The 27,935-nt window shown below is 36.2% G+C and overlaps 3 protein-coding genes across 4 annotated transcripts; 2 read left to right on the forward strand and 1 right to left on the reverse strand.

Annotated features, from left to right (window-relative positions):
- Positions 1 to 447: 447 nt before the first annotated feature.
- On the forward strand, positions 448 to 13,100 carry LOC116290672 (synapse-associated protein 1). 2 transcript variants are annotated; one of them, XM_031697773.2, is made up of 12 exons: positions 448 to 799; positions 1,502 to 1,572; positions 2,264 to 2,327; positions 3,241 to 3,314; positions 3,847 to 3,986; positions 5,367 to 5,509; positions 6,222 to 6,268; positions 7,142 to 7,223; positions 8,295 to 8,387; positions 9,240 to 9,301; positions 10,659 to 10,737; positions 11,106 to 13,100. In XM_031697773.2, exons 1-11 carry the CDS (start codon positions 556 to 558, stop codon positions 10,734 to 10,736), a joined length of 1,098 nt encoding a protein of 365 aa, XP_031553633.1. In that variant the 5' UTR covers positions 448 to 555; the 3' UTR covers position 10,737; positions 11,106 to 13,100. The 2 variants fall into 2 exon arrangements, with proteins under 2 accessions (XP_031553633.1, XP_031553634.1); XM_031697774.2 differs by having other exon boundaries at positions 11,692 to 13,100.
- On the reverse strand, positions 13,054 to 15,492 carry LOC116290671 (headcase protein homolog). The gene has a single exon (XM_031697771.2). It carries the CDS (start codon positions 15,382 to 15,384, stop codon positions 14,098 to 14,100), a length of 1,287 nt encoding a protein of 428 aa, XP_031553631.1. The 5' UTR covers positions 15,385 to 15,492; the 3' UTR covers positions 13,054 to 14,097.
- Positions 15,493 to 16,989: 1,497 nt separating this feature from the next.
- On the forward strand, positions 16,990 to 27,745 carry LOC116290694 (T-complex protein 1 subunit theta). Its single transcript, XM_031697794.2, has 17 exons — positions 16,990 to 17,102; positions 17,880 to 17,970; positions 18,688 to 18,767; positions 19,030 to 19,086; positions 19,568 to 19,642; positions 20,154 to 20,223; positions 21,010 to 21,092; positions 21,720 to 21,765; positions 22,062 to 22,123; positions 22,881 to 23,018; positions 23,469 to 23,540; positions 24,468 to 24,641; positions 25,402 to 25,489; positions 25,897 to 26,084; positions 26,229 to 26,393; positions 26,818 to 26,937; positions 27,561 to 27,745. Exons 1-17 carry the CDS (start codon positions 17,046 to 17,048, stop codon positions 27,624 to 27,626), a joined length of 1,632 nt encoding a protein of 543 aa, XP_031553654.1. The 5' UTR covers positions 16,990 to 17,045; the 3' UTR covers positions 27,627 to 27,745.
- Positions 27,746 to 27,935: the final 190 nt, after the last annotated feature.

Here is a 27,935-nt window from a genome sequence, read left to right on the forward strand (position 1 = left end):
TTTTTTCACCATTCGAATCCAAAATGACCGAAGTAATCACGTGACCTATGCTCGGTTTTACAGTAGTGGATCCGGAGTGCGCATGCTCGAGGGTCGAAAAGTAAGGGGGATATAATAAGGATCCAGTCCAGTTTTCAATGTTTTTTCTTAGATTTTCACTTGCTGTCAGACACGAGAGAAACTTTGTTATTTTCCAAAACTTTTTTTTTCTAAGTTTCAAAAAACAAGATAGAGTTGAAAAATGCAAGGTGTGCTTGAAAATTAAGATACTAAGTGCTGGCCCTTGTGTTACAGTTTTCGTTGGTATTTTCATTATGAGCTATAAATAGATTAAAAAAGTAATAATAAAAATTAATAAAACGAGAGGTCGCGAAATGAATGAATAAAGTTCTTATATAAAATTTTGATGGCCGCTGATACAACGACGGTGGGCTCAGATTCAAAGTGACGTCATAACATTAGTACAGTTCGTATTTTCATCTATTTTCATTGCAATTCCTGCTACAAATTTAACATTTTTGGGCTTTAATCTTCCCTAGCGGTTATATAGGCAGTATGTTTAGCTGGCTGGGTTATGGAGAGGGCCAGCAGTCAAAGCAGGAGCAGAAAAAAGACGACATTGAAGCTAAAAATGACGAGGAATCGAAGAAAGATGACGACGAAGTGAGCAAGGAGAAGAACGAAGCAGTCGAGACAAAACCACAAGAATCAGAATCTAAAGACGATGGCAGCCAAAGTAGTGCTTCTAATCTACAGCAAGACCTTGATTATGCTAAAGACATGGCTAAAAACGTTGGAAGTAAGAGAAGAGAACCATATTTTTTAAATAATATTATGACAAAAAATTTGTATTTTTATGTCGTATTTTTTATTTGTTTTGTTAAATATTTTTACTTTGGGAGAATGAATGCTGCAATTATTCTGCTGTACTTTATTTACGAAGTTGATAAAAAGTAGGACTATGATCTCTTTCAATGCTACTTTGTAAATTATTTTCAGAGCATTTTGCAGTTCAAAAGAAAACTCTTTTCCTCTTCCCTCTGAGGTGGATTAATTTGTCTGCACGGCTTCCCCCTGGCCCTCCCCTCCCTTCATCAAGATGAAGAAGACTTTCTTCAGAACCTCCCTACACCTTTGATTTTCCAATGCCTAGTGTGAGGGACATGAAAGATTATTTAAAAATTATAAAAATATTGCAATGGAGGCTTTGCTCATTCAACAATGCCTGTAAAATGTTTGAAATGCAGATTTTCTAAAAACTACTATAGTCTGAATGGATTGTCAGTGTATTATAGGGATGCACAGCTGTTCTCCATCATTGGAGGGGGCTTATGACTATGGCTTATAGCCAGAAGGAAATTTCTGCTAGCAGTTGGGTGGACTTATAATTGTGAGGTGTGTTATAACCGAGATTCTACAGTACACTATATATTACCCTCCTACATACCCTGTGCACCTACACATTTATAGACTGGAATAAAGCTATCCTTTTGTACTCAAGGTTTTCTGTTCAGCATGGCAAGTGCTGCTTCTACAACTGCACTAATGGTGAAAGATACAGTTGAGAAAAAGGTAATGACACTAGTAATATTTAATCAAATCCAACTAGTGGTCTATCTTCAATGCTGCATTCTGATTGGATGAGCTATATAAGATATATCCTAGTAGCAAAAAATGCCGGCTTTGAAAACCAAAACATTAAATTCAACTTTAATTGTTTGCGATCTATATACATGTATCTGATTGACTAGTTGGATTTGACTAAAACAATTAGTCCTCTCGCTCTTATAGCCTATGAGTCAATAGCCCATTTGAGCTCGAGGACCGATTGCTACATATTTGAACATCTCAGTTTGATTAGTTAGTTGGGTACCAGTCTGATGTGAGGAAGATGGGGAGTTCAAACCTCTTGCCTTTGCTCTAAAAATATCTGCAAAATTAGTGGTCAGACCTTCGCAGTGGCACAGCTGACCACACATAATGACGATCATGTCTCACTTAGAGACATTAAACACAGAGGGCCACAAGTTTTTTTATCAGTGTTAAGTTGGCAACTGTCACCCTCTCTAAATAAAGTCTATCATCATCGTCGTCTTTCATCATCATCAGTTATCATTATCAGTTATTTATATTATAACAATTATAACAATTAATTTACTTTTTTCCCAATGAATTTTATGTGGGCATAAATTATTATTATTATTATTATTATTATTATTATTATACTATTGATAGATTTTTTGCTATAATATGATTTTTTAAGACTATCCTTGGAGATTTCATAAAGGAACAAGAAAAGTTTGTCAAAGAAAAGCACAAGAGATCAGGTACTTAATTAATGCAGATTTCATACTAGGTATATATTGGTGAAAATCCGAGTCACTGATAGGAATCCAACCCATGACCTAGCTTTGGAATATGGGTTAGATACTGTAATGAATAATACCTCTAACAATGAAATGACTGGATTATCATGAGTCTTACCCTTAGCTTAATGGTTAGAGCATCCAACTGGTATCTGGAAGGTCATGGGTTGAATTCCTATCAGGGACTTTGATTTCCCCAATTCCTTTCTGCTAGTGACAAATGATAAATTATTTTTATACTTATTTTCTTAGCAAATTATAAATAAATTTCATTGACTTTAATTTTTTGGTTACATTAAAGCCTTCGGCCCTGGCTACTTTTACCACTGACTTTTCAATGCTACACACTGATCGAGACAACAGTCGCAAAGGGACATAGGGCAATACACTGCCACCAATCAGAGAATATAATAAAGTACTGACCAATTTATTTGATTGACAAAAATGATAATATGTGGACTGCGTAGCACTTATAAAATACAAGATATAGAAATGTAAATAAGTTATAGTGCTTGGGAATGAGGTTATTCCGGGCAAAAGACCCTTGGAAATAAATTCGGAAAAATTAATTTTCAAACCCAGCGAGGTCGGAAATCAATTTTTCTGAATTTATTTCCAAGGGTCTTTCGCCCGCAATAACCTCGTTCCCAAGCACTATAACTTATCTATATTTATATATTTGATTGACAGAAGTGTATTGACCAATTTCCCTGTCACAACTGTTGTCTCAATCAGCGTGTAGCAATAAAAAGAGTGGTAACATTGTATTTATAAATGAATGAATGCTAAGCAATGCATTTGTGCTATACTTGTTTTAAGGAAAACAAGAGTATATTATTATTAATTTTAATATTTTCTGTTAAAATTACTTTAGAAACTGCTGTTCCACCATGGGTTGGTTACAATGAGGAAGCTTCAATGAAATCACAGATTTTGGCTCTATCCACTGTATGTATTCATGAGAAATTTGATTCCTTGAATGTAAAGAGTTGTTAGTTTGCAGTAAGTCATTCCCTATTCCACATATACATATATTCCATTATCACTCCTGACCAATAGGAAGATCCTTCAGAGACAAGAGGACGACATATGGTCACAGGTTAAATTCCTGCAGAAATCACATCTGAACAGAGCTTGTTTGAAGTAACTATTTTTCTCCCCCCTTGCCACAAGGGTTTCTCTGGGTACTCTCGGTGGTTTTCCTCCCTCCACAAAAATTAATTTAGCAATACGTGAGATGAAAGTTGTGTGCTAAGGACATTAAAACTAAAAAAGTACTGGTAGTGGAAGTGGGCATGGAGTGTGTTGCATATACTGTAACAATGTCTCAGCAACAACTCCCCTATATCAAAATATACGTATATTTTTAATATTTCTATATAAGCATGATCTTTGATTATACCTAATGAGCAGTATTTGTTTCCATCCATTTTATAAAAAGAGATGCACCATTTGTTGAGTATAAAAAGGTGTTTTTCAGGATGAAAGGAACTTTCTTCGTGATCCTCCATCAGGAGTGCAGTTCCACTATGACAACGATAGCATGTTCCCTGTTGCCTTGGCAACCCTAGAAGAAGATGAAAACCTACAACAAATGAGATTCAACCTTGTACCTAAAAAGTATGTCCAACATTTTAAATTATTAATAGATAGACCTATCCTGGCTATGCTTGAGTGTCCACTCAAACAATGGGTAGTTTACCCATTGGAATATAGTTTGTCCGACCAACAGACTCGAATTCATGATTTTTTTTAGTAGCTATCAATTTTTTCTTAATGTACCTTAAAGCCCTGTTTACACTAGCGATTTTTGCGGTGATTTTTGCTGTGATTTTTTTGCTATTTTGTCCATAATAAATAATGGTAAAGAATTTACTTGTAAAGTTTTTTTCAGGATACCAAGATTTTCCTAGACGAATGTCTCTTTTGAAAGATGAGACCAAAGATTTCATATTTCCGAAAATTGCCACAAATCACCACAAATCGCCGCAAAAATCGCCAGTGTCAACAGGGCTTTAGAATGCTTCTAAGACAGACATTAGAAATTTTCAGCAATTAGTGCAGTTTCTTCCATGCTGTATATCAAAGACGCATTTTAGCTTGTCCGACATAGCAACAGTAACTAGGGAGGTTGGACAATGAATACAGAATCAGTGTATTATCAGGGTTATGGGTATTTTCTACAGCTACCCAAACAAACAAGTAAGAAACTAACAATACTCGATTCTTATGGGATATGATGCTATAGAGGCTTTGCATCATCACGTGATGGCAGCCATGTATGACAGAAGGCAGGAACAATTAAATCTGGTCTAATCTGATTTACACGAGAAAGAATTCAGTTATAACGTGATGGTGCAAAGCCTCTATAGTCAAGATCTGTTAATGACAGGTTAATGACAGTTTAGCAGGGAATCAAGGGTGGTGTGGCATAGGCCTTTTCTGAGTTCGATAAACAGGACAGCATTGTGGTCTAAGTTCGATACAAACAACATTATATAAGGCATGATGAAGAAAAGATATTTGTTTCCAAGCTAGACCAGAATGCACCATAATCGTTATCTCAGAAAAGGTCTATTAGGGCACTTGTGTTTGATTGCTGAACTAAGCATCACATGTGAATGGAGTTTTTTTGGTATCTCCCTTGATTTGAGAGTTTTCTCTGGGTTCTGTGATTTCCCTATCTCCACAAATTCCAACTGCACTAAATTCCAATTCAATCTGTGAGTTTGCTGAGTGCTCTAACTTAGGTCATCCCAGAGGTTGTTTAAGGATTTATGTGAGGTAGCTGTGCCCTGACTTAGATCAACTCAAAAGATATTTCAAAGCTCAAAGAGTTGTTAGTACAAAGCTCTGATTGAACAAAATATATACTCTATGCTTCAGGGATTTATGTGAGTTAGCTGTGCCCTGACTTAGGTCAACTCAAAAGATATTTCAAAGCTCGAAGAGTTGTTAGTACAAAGCTCTGATTGAACAAATATATACTCTATACTTCAGGGTTAAAGAAGAGAGGTTCTGGAGGAACTATTTCTATAGGGTGTCACTGATTAAACAATCAACTCAGCTAACATCATTAGCTTCCGGTGGTGCGGAAAAACCTGCCACCCAGGCTGAAACCACTGAAGGACAAGCAGAAACAGGTAGGTACCATGATGATGGTTTATGATGATGTTGATGATGATGATTGATGATGGTGATGATGATAACAGGATGGATAGTGATGGTGACAACAATGGTAAGGATGGATAAATGATGCTGTTTGTGATGACAAATTAACTTGATGATGATGATGATTGATGATGATTGATATATCATGTCCATAATGATGGATAAAGTTGATGATGATGATAACAGGATGGATAGTAATGGTGACAACGATGGTAAGGATGGATAAATGATGCTGTTGGTGATGACAAATTAACTTGATGATGATGATGATTGATGATGATGATGATTGATGATGATGATGATATCATTTCCACGATGATGGATAAAGTTGATGATGATGATAACAGGATGGATAGTTATGGTGACAATGATAGTAAGGATGTTGATCGTGATGACAAACTAAATTGATGATGGTGAAAATGTTGGTAATGATGATTGTGATGATGGTGGTGACGAAAAATAAAATTGATGATTATGATTATGATCATGATGGTGCTGTGGTGCTGGTGATAAAATGATGATGATGACAAATTAAATTAATGATGATAATGATTGAGCCATTGAAGTGCCATTGATATCAATTGTTTTTAATTATTGTTTATTTATCATGATCCCTGTCATTACGTTTATAATTAAAATTAAAAGTGTTGTTTAGCTAACACTTTCATTCTTCGATACATCTAGACTCTTCGCCAAGTGCTCCAAAACCCATTCCTGCTGTCATTGACAAGGTAACGGGCTATTCCTGCAAAAATGTAGACAATTAGAATTAAATATGCTTACATAATGTCATCTAAGTGCTGTGGCTCCAGGAAATATCAATATACCTTGACCTTGAAGGAGGTTTGGAATTTCCAAATAGGGGTGGGGAGGATCTTAGGAGGTTATATTGTGTAGTTCAAGAAAATATCCATACCTCCCTCACAGAGGGGAATTGGAATTTCCAAGGGGTGGGGAGGGTCTGAGGAGGGTATATTGTGTAGTTTCAGAAAATATCCATACCTCCCCAAAGGATTGGAATTTCCAAGGAGTGGGGAGGGTCTGAAGAGGGTATATTGAGTACCAGTTGTTCCAGAAAATATCAGTTTTCCTATAGCTTCCTCAATTATTTTCAGTGGTTAGGGAGGTTAAATTCAGTTATTCAGTTATATGCAGTTTCATGCAGTTCCAGAAAATATCCATACCCCTCCCATAGGGGGATTGGTATTTCCAAGGGATGAGTGGGTAGGGGAGGGGGTTCAATTTATGATGCTTCCTTAAACTACAGACTTCTGGTAAAATTTTAAAAAGAGCAATCCATTCTTATTTTCATTTTTTTAGTGCCGATAGTTTTTAGGTTTTATTTCTGCCTAGATGTACAGTATGATCACGGGGGGGGTTCTTTTTTGCAAGTACTGGAACAGATTTTTTTATATATAACAGGGTGTGAATATCAGGGCTCAGTGGAACATCCCTATTCTTAACGGGCAAGAGTACCCCCAGGGTTTATGACAGTTGTAGAGTGGTGAATTAATTGTAATCCACTGATGAGATAGAGCTCCAATAGTTCTTAATGATTATCACACATGGTAACAGCCTTTAGTTAATGTTTCTTTTTTATACAGGATCATATTGACGACATTCCTGACAGCCCAACTCAACATGAATTCATTAGTGATGACTTCGTACATCAAGAAGCCCAACACGGTAAAGCATAAGTGTCATTTTCATGCTGGTTTAATAGACCCTTTTCGAGTTCCAAATTACCGCTGTGTTCCTCATTTACTCAGGCTTAGCCTCGATTTTGTGTAGAATTTTCACATGTCTCAGTCAAGGTCCGTCGAATTTCAAAATGTTTGTATTGTTGAAGTTGCGCATTCTTTACTTTAACATTGAAATTTGTGAATACTTAAATGCTGATGCGAGGCTAAGCCTGAGTAAATGATAGTCTGTAATCAAGGAACACAGTGGTAATTTGGAACTCAAAAAGGGTCTATTGTATACATACTTACCTCACTATGTTCATTCTGGCTGGACAACAACTGTGCTGTATAACTTAATAGAGCATGGGAAAGGTGTTCTATTTCTTAAATTAAATGATCTGGGTTAGAGCAGTTTAACACTGAAATGGCTTTCATAAGAATGGTTATCATATGAATATCATATGAATAGAAAACATGATAGTGACTTGTTTTCTTTTGCTTTATCAAATCACAACCACAATATTATTACATCATGAATTAAGCTGATTTCTTCTGAGTCTTTCAATTTGCTGCTGCATAAGTTGCTTGATATACTGAGAGGATCAGCTCAAATTGATACATTACAACAGCATACAAGTATATAGTTTATATATATTCTCATATAAATATTATTACAGTTAATATGTAAAGATAAATATTATGGCACAGCTACAACATTGGTAAAAATTAACCCCCCCACCCCTAAAACTGCTCTATCAACAAGACAAGACTGGGTGTTGGGTAACTTGTAGAAGTCTGGTTTTTGACTTCTCTCAAACAAAGCATTGCCATTAAACTTAGACCAATGTAGGTTAGTTAAATGTAATCCTACACACTGGAAAACATGCTGTAGGTGTAAACAAACTAGCCCTCGTACAGCCCGACTTTAACTCTGGTTAATATGTTTGTACTTAGCCATAATAGCGTTCGGCTACATGCAGCCTATTCCACACAGGAAAAAGTGTTATGTCAGGAGTTGTCTTGGTTACAGACCAAAACACCTAAAAATATTTCATTAAGATTTTGGTATTTTTAGAATTGAGTCATGAAGACCTGCAGCAAATTGGAGTAGACCGAAAAGCAATGGCTGCCGAGAGTGATTCTAAAACCAAGAAAAAACTTGATCCAAGTAAGTAATACTCTTTTTTTCCTCACATATGTGCTCTATACTATCAATAGCTAATTGCATTATATAATGGTGGTTGTATTGGTAATGGCACTGGGCCGCATCTGTGAGAGGCAAGCTTGCGCTCTCACCACTATGACACCCATGCTTCATTTTAATGTAAATATATGCATGGGAAGACATTTTGAAACTACTAGGTCCATACAGCTGCTCATTTAATAAAAGGTATTTGCTTAATAAAGGGACTGATTAATAGAGGTATTATATTGATTGCCTTTTTTTTACTTTTCAATTCATTTTATAGACCATTTTAGAGTTTGTAGATATTGCTGCTATTTTAATTTTAAAAAAATCTATTTCAGAAATCGTTGTCGCACCAAAAGCCTCAAGCAACAAGCCAAGACCTTAGAGAATGCCGGTAGTTTTAGCTGTAATTAGTTTATTTATGGTGCATTTTCATTTATTGACTTCATGAATTGCTTCAGGCAAGGCTGCTTGAGATGACAATAATTAGTGGAGAGCTATAGTCACTTGCATGGACCATGAATAAATCAATTATAATTAAAAGTACCGACGTTCTCTGGAGCCTTGGCTTGTTACTTGAGGCTCTTGGTGTGACAACGATTTTCGAAATGCTGAGGTGTATACAAAAAAAAAACCATGTAATTTATGTAAACATCTAGAGGGTAACACCTAGTGTTCCCCTCCTAAATTGTAAATAATAATAATAAATAAATAAATTTAAAAAAAGGTGTATACAATACACAGAGAAGCTGTCAGTCACAATACTGTCAGAAAAGCACAAAAATAGTTATTTGAGTCTTTAACAAGTTTAATTTATTTCTGAAATGACAGAACTGCCTCCTGAAGAAGATGACATCCCAGAATGGGAGAAGGAGTTACAACAAGAACTGCAGGTGAGTTTTTTTATATCATACCAATGAATGATTACATCATGGAAACTTCCTCTTAGTTTCCCCATACCTCACCCCCCACAGATTGAGGATGTGTATTTTTCTTCCTACCCACTCCTCCCATGATTTTTGACTTTCTGCACCCATTCTCTAGGCAATGTGCATTTTTAAGATGTGTCTGCTAGTAAGGCACTTTATTCACACCAAGTTTGCTGGATCACAAATAATATATATCAAGACATAGAATGGTATTCACCTTTTTCCATACATCGGTTCGCTAGTCAAACTCATAGTGCTCAAGTGAGGCACCAAGGTACTTTCAAAGGAATTATTGAAATTTGAACCTTTCAACCTTGACTGAATGCTTTGTGTTTGACCAGTGAACTGATGTTTGTAAAATGGTGAATTAGGTTACCTGAGATTTACAACTAATCAAAGTCAAATAGCCTATTTACAAAAATAGCATCAAGCAAAGTTAACTGGGAAATGGTACGGCCATTGTTGTAATAATATGCAACAGCTCAGTCAGTGTGGATTGATCTGCCAGTGCTTTTGCTTGCTCTTCCATTGTGCATTACACATTGCTAGTTCTGGCTAGTTCTCATTGTGGAGGATTTTGTGTCAGTTGCCTCTCATTTTCCCTGTTGCTTTTGCTAAGTAGGTCACGTTAGATATCTTTAAATTTAGATTTGATTGAGAGGCTTTAGTAGCATAGTATTTCATGTATGGTACAAACAGGTGGATCACCAAATATATTTATTGGTAGGAATAAAAGAATGTAACATACACAATGTTCCTACCTTTTCGGCAATAAGAAACTTTTGGTAAAATTCTAGTCAGTTCACTACTCGACAACGTACTAACCGAATCTACAGCACTTAAACTTAGTTCGATCCTTTCTATGTTTAATGCAATTTTAAACATTTTATTCTGGAGAGCCTTGGAGCACTTGGATGAAAATCGATGAAAATTGGAAATGACTCCAAACTTGGTTAAACTTGGTATAATATGGCCCCAATATAGTAGTTGAGCAACATTTCCTCACAGTAAAAACTGGCAGATAAAAATTATCAATTTTATTCAGCATCAAAATTGTGAGTAAATGACACCATTTATTCACCCTATTGTTCTTTTCACTTTTAGACCAAAATTTCTCAACTGCAAGTGGCTCCCAGTCTAAACTTTTAACTAAAAAACTGATTTTCATAATTATAATTGAGGCATATTATCCTCAAATATTAATTTCAATTATTCAGACTTTCAAAAATTGGGGCGTTTCCATCCAAATTGTCCCTTTCCCGCCCAAAATTTTTTCATCCTGAGTTTTCAAAAATTAAAAATTTGGGCCTTGCTCTCCTAGGACTACGAAGTTGTTGATGAAGGAGACAATGGAGAATGGGAAAAAGAGATAGAAGATCTCTTAGAAGCAGAAAGCTGAGGTGAAAAGTTTATTTCAATATATACTATTGAACAGGAATGATATTACAGAATATTATTTGGTAACATTAAATTGATAACATCTTACAGCACACCCCACAGAATTGACGATATTCTTTGAACCCATCACAGCATATGAAATCAGTTGCCTATCAGATTGTATTGCTCAGGCATGCACTTTCATGGTTGCAACATGGTATGGCACATCTGTATGAGTTATATTCAGTGATAGAAAGATTACTTTATGAAAAAGAGTTTTTAACAGTCAACAGGCAACAACAGTACAAATATTATGAATATACGGTAGTGACAGTAATATAGTAAATTTACATTCAGTATTAAAAAGTATATAAAATAATTATTGTAACAGGTTTATAAATCTCACTTTCTTGATTGCTGGAGTACTTTATGATAACACAGCGTTTGCTCACGCTTTCCATCAGCCATACACCCTTCTCATAATGGCTGACAAGTGCACGAAAACGAAGTCACCCAGTCATTATTTCACGATAACTGCTGTAACCGGGGCCACTTGGATGAGTTAGACAAGAGAACCAATAGACCCCTTGCATGTGACGTCAAAGCAGCTCAATTGGGAGGACAAAACAAAATAATTTCAATCTCAAGAAAATTGGAAACCTATATGTTATGTCCTCCAAATTGAGCTGCATTCCGATGTGCTGCAAGGGGTCAATTGAAATGTAGGATGAAAACATTGCAATTTTGGTTAGTGGAGACAATCATAAACCTAGACTGCACGAGAATAGTTAATTTGACCCTGATGTTACGTATAAATAACTAGATAGCCATCGTCATTTTTCGTGTGAATAAAAAAATAAGTTGAAAGGCTAATGTTTCTGCTGTTTTCTGATTGGCTGCACTACCCAAAGTTGGAATGTATAGTTTTTTTTCAACAATTTGATTGGTTCTTGCTGTCTGGGTGACCCCTTTTATAGTTGTTGCACTGTAAGAAGCACTCTGGTGAAGAAGCACTCTGGTGAAGAAGCACTCTGGTGAAGAAGCACTCTGGTGAAGAAGCACTCTGGTACTTCGCTCTCCTAACTTGGCTCACATTTTGCCAGTCATAGCCATAAGGTTATAATTTTGGGCTATAGTGAATATTTTGGACGCAAACTCAAAATTAAAAAAATCAATCACCCATCGAAAGCTAACATTGGATTGTTTTTGAGAAGGAGACTTCAATAGCAGATATTAGAGTCGCACCCAATAGAAACCATCATGTGATGGTAGCCTGATGGCAGGAGGTAGAAACGACTGAACCTATCTAATCTGGTTTACATTAGAAAGAACATGTTTTTCCAGTCATTGGAAAAGACAATATTGTGTTTCCTGTCATGGCTGCCATCGTGTGATGGTGCAATGCCTTTACACATATAAATATTATTAGTATGGGTAATTTTATGGGGCTAAATAAAATTTAAAAGGGTTCAGTCGTGAAGGTTTTTTAAACAATCCCTGGAGGACTGAGGGGCTGACCTTATTTTGATTATTACTCAGCTAATCATACCTATTTCAAAAAAGGTTGACAAAGCCAAAGGCAATAAGCATTAGACCGGGTTTTTTTAGTAAAAAACCACCTGTGTTCTTTGAACACCGACTCATTTATGTGGGCTTAGGCTCAAATCAGTGTCTAAATATTCACAAATACCAATGGTAAAGTAAGAATGCACGACTTCAACAATAAAAACACTTTGAAATTCCATGATTCTTCAAACTGGAATGTATGAATATCCACAACTATTCCATAAAGAATCAAGGCTTAACCCAGTACAACATAGAATTTGAAACTGGAGTATAAGCAATAGGAGATATGTCATTCCAAGATCCAAGAATAGCTGGAATAATAATTGCTGTTTCACATTATTCTTATTAAGAACACACACGGATGGTTGTTGAGATATTTAGCGTTGTTGATTTTGACAAAACCATTTACTGTGATTTTCACAAACATATGAACTCTGTCTTCGAGCTGGCATGCTGAAGTTTTTTTTTCCTGCTGTCAATCAAACCTAATCAGTCAGTACCTTTCATATTTTTGACTGGCGACAGCAAAAAAATACATTTCATTTTGCAACTTGGAGAAACAGAGTTCATATGTTTAAGAAAATTGCAGTAAAGCACCTTCATCATTCATGTCCTCGGTTTATTTCCTTCTTGGAATGACTTTTTGCCTATCTCTGTTGCCTCAGAAAACCAGTTTTTTAATTAGGCATAAACAACTTGGTTTCACGGGCAAAATAAACAACACCATTTTACAAATGAGAAAAGGGAGTGTTCAAGATTTAAAAAAGTAGAAGTTTAGTATTTTAACAGCATTTATTTGTAAATAAACTGTGATTGGATATTTTCTTGCTTTTCATTATATTCACTTTTTCCAAACTTGCACAATCCTGAACATTAAGTAAAAGCTGCTGGTACAAATAATAATTTATATTGTGTTGATGAAAGACTAAATTCTCATTTGTCAGATTAAAGAAATGACTGAATAATGTTGGGAGAATTTAGATACCTTCTACAGCTACTGCTTAATATTTTGATGTCATTAAATAAGCGAGAGAAAGAGCTGTGTAACTTGGTTCAAATATGGAAGGAATCTGATAGCACGGAAAATCTTTCTAAACAAGCATGGATTTACTACAGGATTGCAATTTTATCTGCAAATACTGTACATCTAAATACTAAACTTTGAGGTTGTTTCTGATTATCTTTGAGGTATGTATTAGACACAACAGCACTGGTACTTATGCAAGAAAGAAATAGGTATGATAGCACGTAGCAACATTTGTCAATCAGGTAACACAAAAATGCTCATCAATTTAACAATGGCTCAATGACCACTTTCACTCCTACTCTATATCTCGTCAAATCTTTCTAAATTTCATTCATTCATTTGTTCATTCAAAACTGTGAAAATCATTGAAGCTAGAAGCATGTTTTTTAAAGTCAATTTCAAAAAGCACAATTCTAGTGAAAAACTTAAAATTCATGTCATAGGGGCTGGAAGTTACAATTACTAAAATGAAAGTATAACAAGATAGACACATTTTGTTCCTTAGAGGAAGAAAACTCTACAATGCCTCTTACTATTAGTGATTCTTTGCTGATATGATTCTTTACTGATCCAAGGCTATAAATTATAGAGCGGCTGGATTTATTTGAAAAGCCTTGAAACAGCTGATACATGTATGTGAATATCATTATTTTATACTTTGATGTCATCACAAAAGCAATGAAATTCAGCTCCAACGCGTCCTTTGTCTGACCAGTTCACTTGCTCCATAAACATTTGAATATTCTGGTAGACTGTAATAATAAATGCTTTCTCATATATTCTCTGGTTATTACCGCCCAGGAGACAATGTCTCGAACGAAGATAAAGGTTTTATACAATGGTATCCAGAAACGCCGCAATGAGGGCATTTTAGAGCTTGAGAGTACTCCGAGAAGAACTGAAAAGAGCTCTCCTGTTCTAGATTAACTACTGGCTTTGCGCAATTCTGACAAGCGACTCTATTTTGACAGCACGGCGAAGCAGCAAATATATCATACGTGTAGAGAGTTCCAAGTTGATGTGTGGAGCCATCCCATCGTTTATTACAGAGTTTACACCTGATAGTGTTTGGCGTCCCTTCTAAGCATTGCATACAGACTGCTGTTAAATACTGCGTCTTTCCTTTTTGTTGAGATACATCGATGCAACATGGAGCTAATTCTCGTGGAGTTAGGAAAAATGTCCCGTCAAGAAGAGGGTATTTGTCAAAGACACTTAGCTCTCGACTGCAAAGAACACAGTGAACAGAGGATAATAAACGGGAAGACAGGCTTGAGAGGACAAACGGTCGAGCATCGTCCACTCCCTCGTCCTCCATTTTGATGTGGTAGGGGTTCACTTTGTGTTTTGGTAGAACGGCTAGGAACGAGCCGAGATCCAACCTTTTCAAAAAATTGAAAGATAAACTCCCATTTGTGGTGGGTCGGTTGATGGGTTCAATGTTATCCAAGCTTGGAAAGGATTCCCCAAAGAAGTGTTCTTGGGATTTCGTTTTCTTGGTCGGAGTTCTGACGGGAGGGGAGATAGGTGAATATTCAGGAGGTGACTGACTGCACACAGACGACTGAGAACTCCTTCGTGGCCTACTTCCACACCCTATAGTCGGTTTATCGTTAGATTTCTTCTTCTTTCGTTTCACTACTTTTCCTCCCTGAGCTTGGGCATCGTTCGGTGATGGAGGAACGAAATCTAAATCCTTTTTTAAATGCCCTTTTCCGCAGCCACACGCACAACATTTGAAAGCGAGATCATAACCCTTTTTTGTCCATATATTTTGGCGTCTCTGTTTTTCTGACCAACTTCGCGCTCGCCCAGTGCCTCGTAAATACGTTAGAATTTCATCTTCAAAAGCTTCGAAGCATTCTGAGTGCATATAGGTTCCAAGCGTGCAGGCATCGTTATTGCATATCACACGCACAGCCCTGCACAGTTCCACGGAAGTGTTAAGGGTGCAGCCTTTTGGGTAACAACATCGTATATTCTCATCAATTTCTTCTAAATCCTCGTGGTCCTCCGAATGAGCATCGCCATTCATCGTTGGCTTGGTCTTCTGCTTATGTCCTTTAGAGTGTGGCATGATTTCCAATGAGAATTTTACCGCCTACAGGTATTAGATCACAGCTTCTTTTAGCCCAACTGCACTCGATAGAAGAGTTGATTCGAGTCGCTCACTTGTATTTACTATCAATATGTACGCATGACTAATATAAGGGGGAGGGGCGACTGTCAACAGCTGATCCATGAGCACTTTCTTTTGTTCTTAATTTTGTCGAAAATTATTTTTCCAAACTTGTACTTTCTTTTTCGCATTTTATTTTCCCCCTAAAAGCCCAGCCCTGTTGGGCTAATCAGTCAATAATTCGAGGATGCATTTAGAGAAATTTTTTTGTTGGGATAGATTTTTTTGCTCGCGGTTTTGGGGATTCGAATGAGTGGGTTTTGTCAAAATTATTCCAACCTTTTTTGATGGATAGAACTTCTGACGTGGCGCTCAAAACACTGCTTCTTGTATAATGACAAAAGACAAAAGATACAATAAAAACCATTGGGAATGCTTGATAAATCTCTATCATCAGGACTGTATTTATTGAAACGAACTTTAGTGAATACGAAAGAAAAAAAAGTCTAGAGTCGAAAAAACCATGAAATTCTATCAACTAAGGCGGGTAAAAAGTCTTCCCCGAAATTATAGGACGTTGCCAATTTCTCAAACACCTGTTGAAATTTAGAGAATAATTAGTATTCAACTATGTTAAAGCATGCCATATCAGGTGATGGATGTAGTGATAAAAGCACTAGTTTTTAATTTAATACCCAAAAATTCTTGAAAAGTAAATTTTCACAGAAACTATATACAATTTTTATTGATTTTTTACTTTTTTTTTTAACTATTTACATGATATTCGAAGACTGAAAATGAAAAAAAAAATTACTGGAGTTTATTTTTGAAGCGGGTAGATTCTCTGAAAAGGAAACGACTCCAATTAACTTATCTTAAAATATAGTTTCTTAATATATTCATATATATTTTAGGAACGAAATTTCCATTAATTGCCCTAACTAAATAATGATGAAACATGTTTTGTCTTTTCACGGAAAGAAAAGTATGGAAATGGAAGGGACATAGAATGGAATAAGATGAAAAGAAATGCATGGAATAGAATAGAATGGAACGGAAAGAAATAAAAATAGAATAGAATGAAATAAAGTGGAAATAACATGGAAATAGATAATAGAATGGTAGCCGTAGAGATGTAAATAGAATGGAATGGAAAGAAATGCGAAATAGGGCAAAATGAAAAGGAACGGAAGGAAAGAGAGTAAAATAAAATAGAAGGAAACACGATAAAAAATAAAGTAAAAAAACAAAAACGAAACGAAACGAAATAAAGCAATATATCATTACATATTTGTCGCCTGGAAGGAGGAATTTCGTTTCGACATCAAACCAATCTCACGTGACCATTTGGAGCTCTCCGGTGGTCGCATGAGTTCGCCGGGGTTCGGAGCACGATTCAGCGTTAGTTTGCGGTGCTAACAGGTGAGTGAATTCGGTAGTATTCTACATTTTCAGTTTCATTTTTGATAAATATTAAGACCCAAACCCCCCACCCCCAACCCCACCCACCCACCCTCACTAGTGGGTGTCTAAATTAGTGGTATTGGGATCCCTGTTGTAATAGCCCAGAAGTCAGTTCGTGCCCAACAAGAAGGTGTAGTCAAGAAGAAATATCCAAGATGGCGCTTCACGTACCCAAGTCATCTATGCAGCACATGCTGAAAGAAGGAGCCAAGGTAATTCCATTCAACCCTACTAGAAATTTACCTTACCCTATCATGCTGCTATCTCACTACTCAATTCTGTGAAAACTATCTTACAAAATAGTCAAACTGTCAGCATTACCTTGGTTGACAGAAGCCGGCACGTGGTGTCATGTTGAAAAATTTCGCTTAAATTTTCAACAAACGTAAACTTTACCGGGTTTTAAGATCGTTACAATGTATAAATAAGAAGTAAATTTGATGTCTTAGAAGTTAAGATTAGATTATATCCATTTTTGTACACTTTTTTTCACTTTTCACTTATGAACTGGGCTTGTACTTTTGAACTACCATGAACTTTTAATTCTTGCCTTGAAATTTCATGAGCGCCAAGCCACAGTAACTAAACTGTAAGGCCAATATCTATCTCTTTTGATTTATTTACTGACTTAACATTCAAATATATAACCCTAATATATGTTTAAAGTGAATTTAATTGTACATCGACCTTGTACATGATTGCTTTACTCTATGAAACTTGAAGAGTGTCAACCGAAACGATTTCAAGGTTTTTTAGTTCTTCTCAAAGATTTTTTATGATGTTTTTTTGGATAAAATTTCTTGCTTGATTTTATTTTGTGGCACAAGCATATGAAGTTCATCTTCGAGTGGTAAAATACCAGAAGATAAGCTTATTTTCAAGCCAAAGTGCAATTTTCTTTTTCTTATATAGACACATCTCCACAAAGAAACTTGTTGGAATGCATGTTAAAGTGTGATATTATTATTTTTGATTGTTTTTGTCTACAGAGCTACAGTGGTTTAGAAGAAGCAGTTTTTAGAAATATCGAAGCATGTCAAAAACTCTCAGAAATAACACAAACTTCATTTGGCCCAAATGGTAAGACCTTCTCTTATGGGGTTTAATAAACAGCTATTAGATTAATCCGAGCATGATATTATCAAGTCAAAGGCCATGGTATTTAATGAAGCTGCAGGCCTAGATAAAGATAAAACAGCCGAGGTCTTGATAAATTATGATTAAGCAATGATTGTTTTATTATACATTTTGTAAACTAAGAATAAAGATTTAATTCTGCTTTCAAGCAAAAGTAATTTGCATGATAAATGTATTATCTGCACAAGAACCTACAGATAGGGACTTACATTTATAATTTCAAGCTCACATGATATCAAGGATTGGCTGAAGGCTCTCTGCCAATCAGAAGTGAGATATTTAGTAAAACGTATAATAACAGAGACCTTTAGCACAAAGTTCTTACAAGGTACCACAAACCTCAAACTGCAGTTTGACGTCAGGTGTTATATGTTAAACATTTGACATTTAGCAAGGCCTCATAACAAAGTGGTTAATAGAAGAGCTTCCATATTGAGTTTCAATAATGCTGAGTGTTCATTTGTGTTCATGTGCGTGTTTCTGGGCCCGATCTCTAGCGGTTGGTTGTAAACCTGATACTAAAGGATCTCTAATATTGCATAGCCACCTGATCCATCCCCTGAATCCACACTTGAACAAGTTCGTGGAAGCAAGAATTTGAAATTAAATGCCACGAGTCTTTCCTTCAGTTGATCTTGTTTTTGTTTGCATTGTTTTCAGGAATGAACAAGATGGTTGTCAATCACCTAGAAAAATTGTTTGTTACTAATGATGCGGCAACAATGTTAAAAGAATTAGAGGTGTGATATACTGTTGTTATATAAGCCATTCTTTTACATCCATATCTGTAACACAACACAGACAATACAGTGTGTGCAACCATGTGACTCAAAATCCCTTGAGATATAAATAACAATGAAATGGCTGTCATCTTAGTTGATCTAACAAGAGAAACTAATGAGGAATGCTTTGTGATTGTTGACAAAGATGGCGTAATCAGTATGATTTCTCATCATTGGGTAACTTGGAAGAAATTATTATTTTATATATGTTAACTTTCAGGTGCAACATCCAGCAGCCAAAATGATTGTTATGGCCTCACAGATGCAAGAACAAGAGGTGAGGGAATGCTGACATGTTTTCATAGTCTGTTACAGTACTACCCTAGGGTGGAGATACTCCTATGTAAGGAGGGCAGAGATGGTCGTTGAAAAATAAATGAATTTTAACCCCAAAAAGAGAGAGCTTGGGCGTGGTACTGGTTTAATTCTAGCCCTAAAAGATACCACTTTGAAACACTTGATGAATCATTGAAAACAAAAATCATCGAGTTACTATCAACATACACGGAAAGTAATTAACTGACATCTGATATCCAGTTTAATGTTGGGGGCTACCAACTGTGTACCCCTAAGAGATACCCCATGTGCTAAAAATCAACAGCTTGTCCTTTTGCACCCCTAAAAGAGGAATTGATTTCAACCCCTAAGAGATAGAACAATCATGCCTGCCCTTCATTATGTGGGAGTACCCTTGGGGTGTTACCATTATAATTCTTTTATCTAGGAAACTTATTAACATCTGCGATTCTTTTTTTTAGGTTGGGGATGGTACAAATTTTGTCTTGATATTTAGTGGTGCTCTTTTAAGAGCTGCAGAAGAACTCCTTAGAATGGTTAGTATTTATGATAAAATATGATTATCTTAACTTCAATAAATATATTTAAAAAACATATATTCTGGTATCATAGAATAATGTTTATCATTTGAGGGGACCCCTGAAAAAACAACAGAGTCCTTGATAGGAATCAAACCCATGCCCTTTAGGGGTTTCCCTTCAGGATGCCAGTCTAGTATTCTATTACCTCCAAGTAATAGTTGGTTTAATGTCTGTTGTAAAGGCTCAAAACAACAGTCGATCAATGGACAATGTCTTGTCAAATTTGGCACTTGTCCAGCCTAACACTTCTTTATTGGTCACATACTGATTGGTCCATTGCTGGCTGGTCATCACGTCTGATGATTGAGCAGCCATTATTCTTAGACCTGTGCTGCACAATTTTGAAAAGATATGAGTAGTTTTTGTACACATTTTTAAGTGTGAAGTCATAATGCTGGATATTATGGCACTAATTTAAAGATTTTTTAAAGACTGTAATATAATGTGTAGCTTACATGGTTTCTAGGGAGTATCAGTACCAGAAATTATTGAAGGATATGAGATGGCATGCGAAAAGGCGCTAGATTTATTAAAAGGTAAAAATGTTTTCCTGTTTTGGTTTGATTCAAAATACTATTTTTATTTGTAATGAGTATTCTAAACTCCTCAAAACAGCAGTATATACAGGGTGCCCTAGTGTGTGTGTGTCTCCTTCCAAAATGATGGCTTGCATTAATTCCCAAGAGAGACAAAGATGTGGCAGCCATCCAGGTGATCTCGCCTCGAAGCGTGTAAAAGATTATCATTTGTCAAAGCAAACAGTTCCTAATACCCTAATATCCTTTTTCATAATATCTCAATGATCAAAATGGTGGCTGGTGACTAATCAAGGCACCTCCGGTTTCGCTTACTTTTATTGCGTTTATGCTTTGTTTTTATTAATTTTAAATGCTGACAGGGCAAAAGTGTGCTTTTTTGATACATGTAACAGATTTTTCAATGTAAAGTTATATTTCAGGACGTATTTTAAAAAGATTAACTCGAAATACAACTCCATTTCGAAGCCATCATGGAATTTTTGGCAGTGCAACAAAAATGCTTCTGATTGGTTAATAGTAGCCAGAAGTGCGTGTGCGAGATCACCTGGATTTTAGTGGTATCAACAGTGGATGCTGGCGTAACACGCAAACAAAGGATCAGTATTCAAAATCCCAAGATCTATGCGTGTTTTTTTAGGGGGGGTGGGGTTGCAGGGGGAAAACACTTTGTGCTGCTTGGTGGTGGGAAGTGACCCAACCCCAATGGGCAGTACTGAGTGCACATCTTGCAAAGTAACAAAATAATATTAGTAATGAAAACTGAGCTGAAAACTTCATTCACAGATTTAAGCTGCTCAACTGTGGGGAAACTAGATGATGAAAAGGAAGTAGTAAAAGCTATAAAAACATCTTTGGCTAGTAAACAGGTAAACCTGTCGTAGATATGTATTTATAAAATAATTGGGATACACTGCGATTGGTCAAAAACCACGTTTGATGAGGGTATCAAAACATGCTATCGTCATTTTAGCACGCGCAAGTTTGAATAAGACGGCACATTGGGAGAATTTACTTAGACTTTGCTTTTTTTCAATCTTTTCGCACTTTTGTTATTTTATAAAACAAATCAAAAACAGTTTTCCATGTTTGATACTCTGATTAAAACACTTGGGATGTTGGGAGAACACTCGAGAAGCTGGTGGTTTCATATACGCTCCTCTCGTGTTCTCTCAACATCCCGCTTGCTTTGATCAGAGTATCAAACATGGAAAACTGTTTTTGATCTGTTAAATATAGAAAATTGATCAAAAAGACATAGGGAACATAGGGGACAGAGAGTCCCAGATAGGAACCTACCCTACCTTCAATCAAACTCCTAAGGTCACTAGACCCCACCCCACTCTCCCCTGGGACATACCTTTGGCAGAAAAATGTAATCATACCTTTGTGTCTACCCAACATTTTAAGCAAAAAATAAAAAATGAAAATAAACAGCAACAAAAAAAAAAGGAAGAGAAAAAGCAAGTACTAATGTCCTTTTTATTATTTTTTAGTATGGAAATGAAGACTTTTTATCAGAATTAATAGCACATGCTTGTGGTAAGATAACAAATCTAGCTTCGTGAAACTTGAAGACTCAAAATTTAAGTTATTCAGCTTTCTTTTTTCCTGTATGAAAATTAGAGACCCTCCACCTATCAGCAGCCTGACCCCACCCTATGAATAATGACCTCAAAATGTTCTATATTGACGACTCATAAAACTCCAGCGTATACAGGCCCTAGGATTGCTTGTTTTGTTATTCTAGTTTCTCAGAATTGAGATTAAGCCTGCATAGACTGGAGAATGTCCTCAATATTGAATTGATGGTGTGATCAAAATATTCTTTATTGTAGTGTCAATACTGCCAAAGAAATCCAATTTCAATGTTGACAATGTTAGAGTGGTAAAAATCCTGGTAAGTTGTTCATGTCTTACAGTGCGACTACTCCAACCAAGGCCGCCTCGAAAAATTTTCTACAAGTTTATTGTCCAGTAGTGTTTGAGTATTTAGACAATAGATTAGCGGCAAATTTTGAATTTAAATATTCTTCTGTTGTTCCAGTTGGTAAAACTAAAATGATGAACAAGAGCTTGTAATATATTTTCTTCACAAATTAGTGATTGTGTCACCAAAAATATAGAAAAATAATAAAGCATTACTTTAAATGTGACAGGAAAGCAAATTAGAAACCGTATAAAACACAGTCTTTATGATTACGATTTGTTTCTTCCAGACAACAATATAATCAGGCTGACACTGTTAAATTTTATCACCGTGTGGTTATGCAACAACATTTATCTTTAATGGCAGTCTTCTAAACCGTGTAAACTCATGGATATTTGTCCAATTTGTAGCGATTCTATTGTTCAGATTCCCATTTTTGATTGGCTAATTTGTTGAAAATTTGTTAATTTGTTCAGGTGGCCTTGGTTGAATTAGTTTCACTGTAATAAAGTTCACTGTCTTAAAGAAATAAATGAGGTCCTGTTAGGGGGATAAAGATCTGTATGCGCAATTTTAAAATGCACCACAAATAATCCAGAGCCGGCACTTTTTGCTTCTAGTATACTATAACTTATAGCCTAGTAGTAGCTCATCCAATCAGAAGGCAGCATTGATGATAAACCATACTAGTTGTATTTGACTAATGGCGGTTACTATCTTCGTTCAGGGTTCTGGAATCCATACCTCATCAGTACTACAGGGTATGGTGTTCAAACGTTTAGTAGAAGGAGATGTGAACAGTGCTATGGATGCTAAGGTTGTTGTGTACACATGTCCTATGGATCTCCTGCAGACAGAAACCAAGGTAAATGTCATATCATTCTCACCTCCCCCCCATTCTCCCCCTGCCCCCACCCATATAAAAACAGCCCAAAGTTTTAAAAGACCTCGCTAATTGTTAAGCCCTGTTTACACTGGCAATTTTTGCTGCGATTTTCGTGGCAATTTTCAGAAATATGAAATCTTTTGTCTCATCCTTCAAAAGAGACATTTGTCTAAGAAAATACACCTACACTGTAAAATGCGGAAGTTGGTGGGTTCGATTGCCATCAGTTCTTTCAGTATTGTTTCTACTCCATTTATATTTTCACATTTATAGGATATGATCCTCATTATTTTAGGCTTCTTTACCTTTGACATAATGCTTTCACTTCAGACCATGTGTCATTCTGACAATAAGATTCTCTGTTTGAGTCATTCAGCTATTAGAATAATGCTTTAATACTAATTTAATCTTTGATATCCTAATCCTCAGGGAACTGTATTAATCAAGAATGCTGCAGAATTGAAAAGTTTTAGTAAAGGTGAAGAAGAACAGCTAGAACAGGTGAGTCATGGAGAAATATTACTTTCTGAAGGTGATGACACAGTGTTGGTGATGGTGATGATGATGACACAGTGTTGGTGATGGTGATGATGACACAGTGTTGGTGATGGTGATGATGACACAGTGTTGGTGTTGTGGTGATGGTGATGATGATGATGACACAGTGTTGGTGTTGTGGTGATGGTGATGGTGATGATGACACAGTGTTGGTGTTGTGGTGATGGTGATGATGATGATGATGACAGTGTTGGTGTTGTGGTGATGGTGATGATGGCGATGATGACACAGTGTTGGTGATGGTGATGATGACACAGTGTTGGTGTTGTGGTGATGGTGATGATGATGATGGCACAGTGTTGGTGTTGTGGTGATGGTGATGGTGATGATGACACAGTGTTGGTGTTGTGGTGATGGTGATGGTGATGATGACACAGTGTTGGTGTTGTGGTGATGATGATGATGATGACACAGTATTGGTGTTGTGGTGATGGTGATGATGACACAGTGTTGGTGTTGTGGTGATGATGATGATGATGACCCAGTGTTGGTGTTGTGGTGATGGTGATGGTGATGATGACACAGTGTTGGTGTTGTGGTGATGGTGATGATGATGATGACACAGTGTTGGTGTTGTGGTGATGATGATGATGATGATGACACAGTGTTGGTGTTGTGGTGATAATGATTATGTATTTGCTGCTGCTACTGTTGATGATTATAGTCAATGATGGTGATGATAATGGTGTTGATGATAATGTTGGTGATGATGGTGATAATGTTTCTGATAGTGGTGAAGATACTGATGGAGATAGCGATGATGATGATAATGATGGATAGTTGATAATGGTGATTTTTGTTGGTGATGATGATGGAAATGGATGGTAGTTGTTACTGCTGATAACAATGATGTTTTTGATCCAACAACAGCAAATAAAAGAAATAGTTGATGCTGGAGTCAAAGTGATAGTGACAGGTGGTAAAGTTGCTGACTTAGCTATTCATTTCTGTAACAAGTACAAACTGATGGTTGTCAGGCTGCAGTCAAAGTTTGACATTCGTCGGCTCTGTCGGGCCATTGGAGCCACACCACTGCCAAAAATTGTAAGTATTTCATCATTCAAAAATTACCAGCTTGCAAATTAATAGATATTGAATTAAGATTCTTTATTAACTAAATGCTGCACACTTTTGGTGATCGTTCTTTCAGCATGGTGGCACCAAAATTATGGAACTCTGCAATGTTTCATCCCTTGAGACTTTTAAATCGTGCCTTAAAACTTATCTTTTTACGTTAGTAAATTTAAGTTTTTAGAAAATTTTATAGTCATTAGTATAGTATTATTTATTTCTCTCTTTTATTATTATCACGTTTATTATTAGTATTATTTTCTTTCATATAGTATATTTTTCATAATATATACAATATGATATACAAGATATACAACCATGAGCCAAAGGCGAGTGATTGTATATCTGATGCAACACGGACATGAATATTGCATATTATTTATGAAACGTCTAGGTGTATACATTCATGTTCTACTATAATTTTTAAGATAAAATTAAATTTGGCTAAGAAAATTGGAGTTAAAGTTTATGCAAATCAGGACGATTTTGTATCAGATATACAACCTCCACCATGGACAATGATTTCTATTGTGTTTTCCTCATCAATTATTCATGAGTTTTATAATAGTGTACATGACATTGGTATGACTCAATATTGTATATATTTTATTATTCTATATTCAATTATCATGTTATGCAGCTTTTGATCATTTTATGTAAAAAGCGCATTATAAGTGAATATATTATTATTATTATTATTATTATTATTATTAACTTTGTTGTTGTGTGACAGACGACCCCCAATGCTGAGGAACTGGGTCACTGTGATAATGTCCGTGTGGCTGAGATTGGCGATACTCCTGTCATTGTATTCAAACAAGGTATGTTGCTGCGGCAGAGATATTAGAGACCTTAAGATCCAACGACGATTATGAGTTTTAAAATTGGTCCTTTGCACGTGATTGCAGACACTGAATTGTAGTCATTTTCCTATTAATTTAGAATCTTAGGTTTCAATCTATGTATACAACCACGACTGAGAAATGATGTGCCAATCTTTAAAAGTTTTAAAAAACTTGTTCTCATACTCGTTGTCGGATCTGAAGGTCTCTATTATTCTTGTTTGACCAGTTTATGCATCAGCTCTCAACTACCAAGTTTTCAGAATGTTGAAAACTGCGGTAATACAACAGCTACTTTGGGCATCTTGTTGCAGTTTCTGTTATTTTCTTTCTAATTGCCTAAGCTTGATTCAGTTACAAAATATTCCTAATTTTGTAATATTCAGAACGAGAAGAATCTGCTGTCTCTACGATAGTAGTTAGAGGTTCTACTGGGAATATCATGGATGACATTGAGCGAGCTGTTGACGATGGTGTCAACAACTACAAAGCATTGACGAGAGATGGAAGGTTTTTACCAGGAGCTGGTGCAACAGAAATTGAGTTAGCCAATCAGATTGCCAGATATGGCGAGGTACATTGATTACATTACAGTTCTTTGACAACAGTCTGTACATTTCTTCCATCATTTTTTGAGAGAGAGAATAAATTAGACTCTGCTTTAGTTTTATTAGTATTAATTATTGGTAATAAATTATTATCTGACTTGAATCCACAGACATGTGCAGGTCTAGAGCAGTATGCTATTGGTAAATTTGCCGAGTCTCTGGAAGCTATTCCTCGTGCCCTTGCTTCTAATGCTGGGGTTAATGCCACTGAAGTCATCTCTAAACTGTATGCGGCTCACCAGGAAGGAAAGAAGAATGCTGGCTTTGATAATGAGGTGAGTGGGGTTGTTTGATGCTGGTATGTTGATGATGGTGGTAGTGGTGATGATAAAGTAAGTGGGGTTGTTTGATGTTATGTTGACAATGATGATGGTATGTTGAAGAATATGTTGATGATGATACTGATATTAACATGTTGATGATGGTGATAATGAAGTGAGAATGGTTATCCGATGCTGATATGTTGATAATGATGATGGTGATGATGATGATGGGGATGATGATTGTAGTGGTGATAATGAAGCGAGTGGAGTTGTTTGATGCTAATATGTGACCTGATATGTTGATGATGATGGTGGTGGTGATAATGGTGATGATACTGAGGCTGGTATGTTTATGGTGGTGACGATGATCATGTTTCATGATGATAGGATGGATTCTGCAATTACTGCTGATGTGTTCATCCCTTACTTGTTCTAGGCCCTGGGTGCTGAGATCAAAGATGCAGCAGAGGCTGGTATTCTGGACTCATATCTTGTCAAATACTGGGCCATCAAGTTGTCTACGAATGCTGCTGTTACTGTTCTTAGAGTGGACCAGGTAATAAAGAGTAATTAGTACAAATTAGTATAGGAAATCGCACGATCTGGAGTACAATTTGGAAATTAACAGACAAGAGTAATGTTTTGAAAGTTCTTGTAATTGCATGAGCCTTACGAGATTTTTTGTTTATAGTTCACTCAACAAAATTTCAGTAAAAAAATACTAAGCGACGCCATTCATCTTTGTCTATTTGACGGCTGATTTTCAGTCCATCGCGCAACTGAAATACATAAAAAAGATTAGTCTGTTCTTACAGCTTTAAAATTTTATTTATATGTTTTTTAAGTACAAAATGATAGAAAATAATTGTTTTGACATTGTTTTGGCCGTGTTGCCATAGCGACTTAATTCAGTACTCCTTTGGAGTACAATTATTGTACTCCTCTCGACCAATCAGAGTTGAGTAATTTTGTTGAATGTACTATAATATATGAAATTGACAGACAACACTCTACTTTCAAGTTCCCTGTTGCTTAGGGTTAGCCTTGACATTGTGTAGTATACCAATGTGTTCCAGTCAATGTCTGTGGAATAACCCACTTCCCAGATATGCTTCGCTTGTCACGCACAAAGGTTTCAGTATGAGGCTAATAATATTAAATATTTCTGCTCCTTTTCAGATTATTATGGCCAAGCAGGCCGGTGGCCCCAAGCCAAAGACCAACCAAGATTGGGACGAGGATTAGAATCTAACCCTTCCCTCGTTTTAACAACTTGAATCATGTGTGTAATATTAGTGTCTTCCTTGCTTGAAGTGGAATTGTTGTGACAACAATAAGCTGAATTAAAAAAATATCAAGAAGTATCTTGGTGCTTTTGTATTTATTTTCACCCCATTGAACAGAGGGGGGCCAAAAAGTCACCAACGTTTGGACAATAAAAATAAACTTTCACTCAGTTTATTTCAAGCTCTCAAATTTAATGTTTGTCAACTCGAGACATCTTTGAATCTCATTATCTGCTCCAAATGGTGGTCAAACACTGACTACCATGTG

The sequence above is a fragment of the Actinia tenebrosa genome, unplaced genomic scaffold (genome assembly GCF_029948245.1).
Source record: "Actinia tenebrosa isolate PJP-AT-01 unplaced genomic scaffold, QUT_ActTen_1.0 PGA_scaffold5__44_contigs__length_20552954, whole genome shotgun sequence".
NCBI classification, from domain to species: Eukaryota; Metazoa; Cnidaria; class Anthozoa; order Actiniaria; family Actiniidae; genus Actinia; species Actinia tenebrosa.

Coding starts and splice junctions, on each gene's coding strand:
- LOC116290672 (XM_031697773.2), top strand. CDS start 556: ATGTTTAGCTGGCTGGGTTATGGAGAGGGCCAGCAGTCAAAGCAGGAG. Junction 3,987..5,366: donor TTCAACCTTGTACCTAAAAA/GTATGTCCAACA, acceptor TCTATACTTCAG/GGTTAAAGAAGAGAGGTTCT. Junction 7,224..8,294: donor ACATCAAGAAGCCCAACACG/GTAAAGCATAAG, acceptor TGGTATTTTTAG/AATTGAGTCATGAAGACCTG.
- LOC116290694 (XM_031697794.2), top strand. CDS start 17,046: ATGGCGCTTCACGTACCCAAGTCATCTATGCAGCACATGCTGAAAGAA. Junction 21,093..21,719: donor CATCTTTGGCTAGTAAACAG/GTAAACCTGTCG, acceptor ATTATTTTTTAG/TATGGAAATGAAGACTTTTT. Junction 26,085..26,228: donor AGATTGCCAGATATGGCGAG/GTACATTGATTA, acceptor TTGAATCCACAG/ACATGTGCAGGTCTAGAGCA.
- LOC116290671 (XM_031697771.2), bottom strand. CDS start 15,384: ATGCCACACTCTAAAGGACATAAGCAGAAGACCAAGCCAACGATGAAT.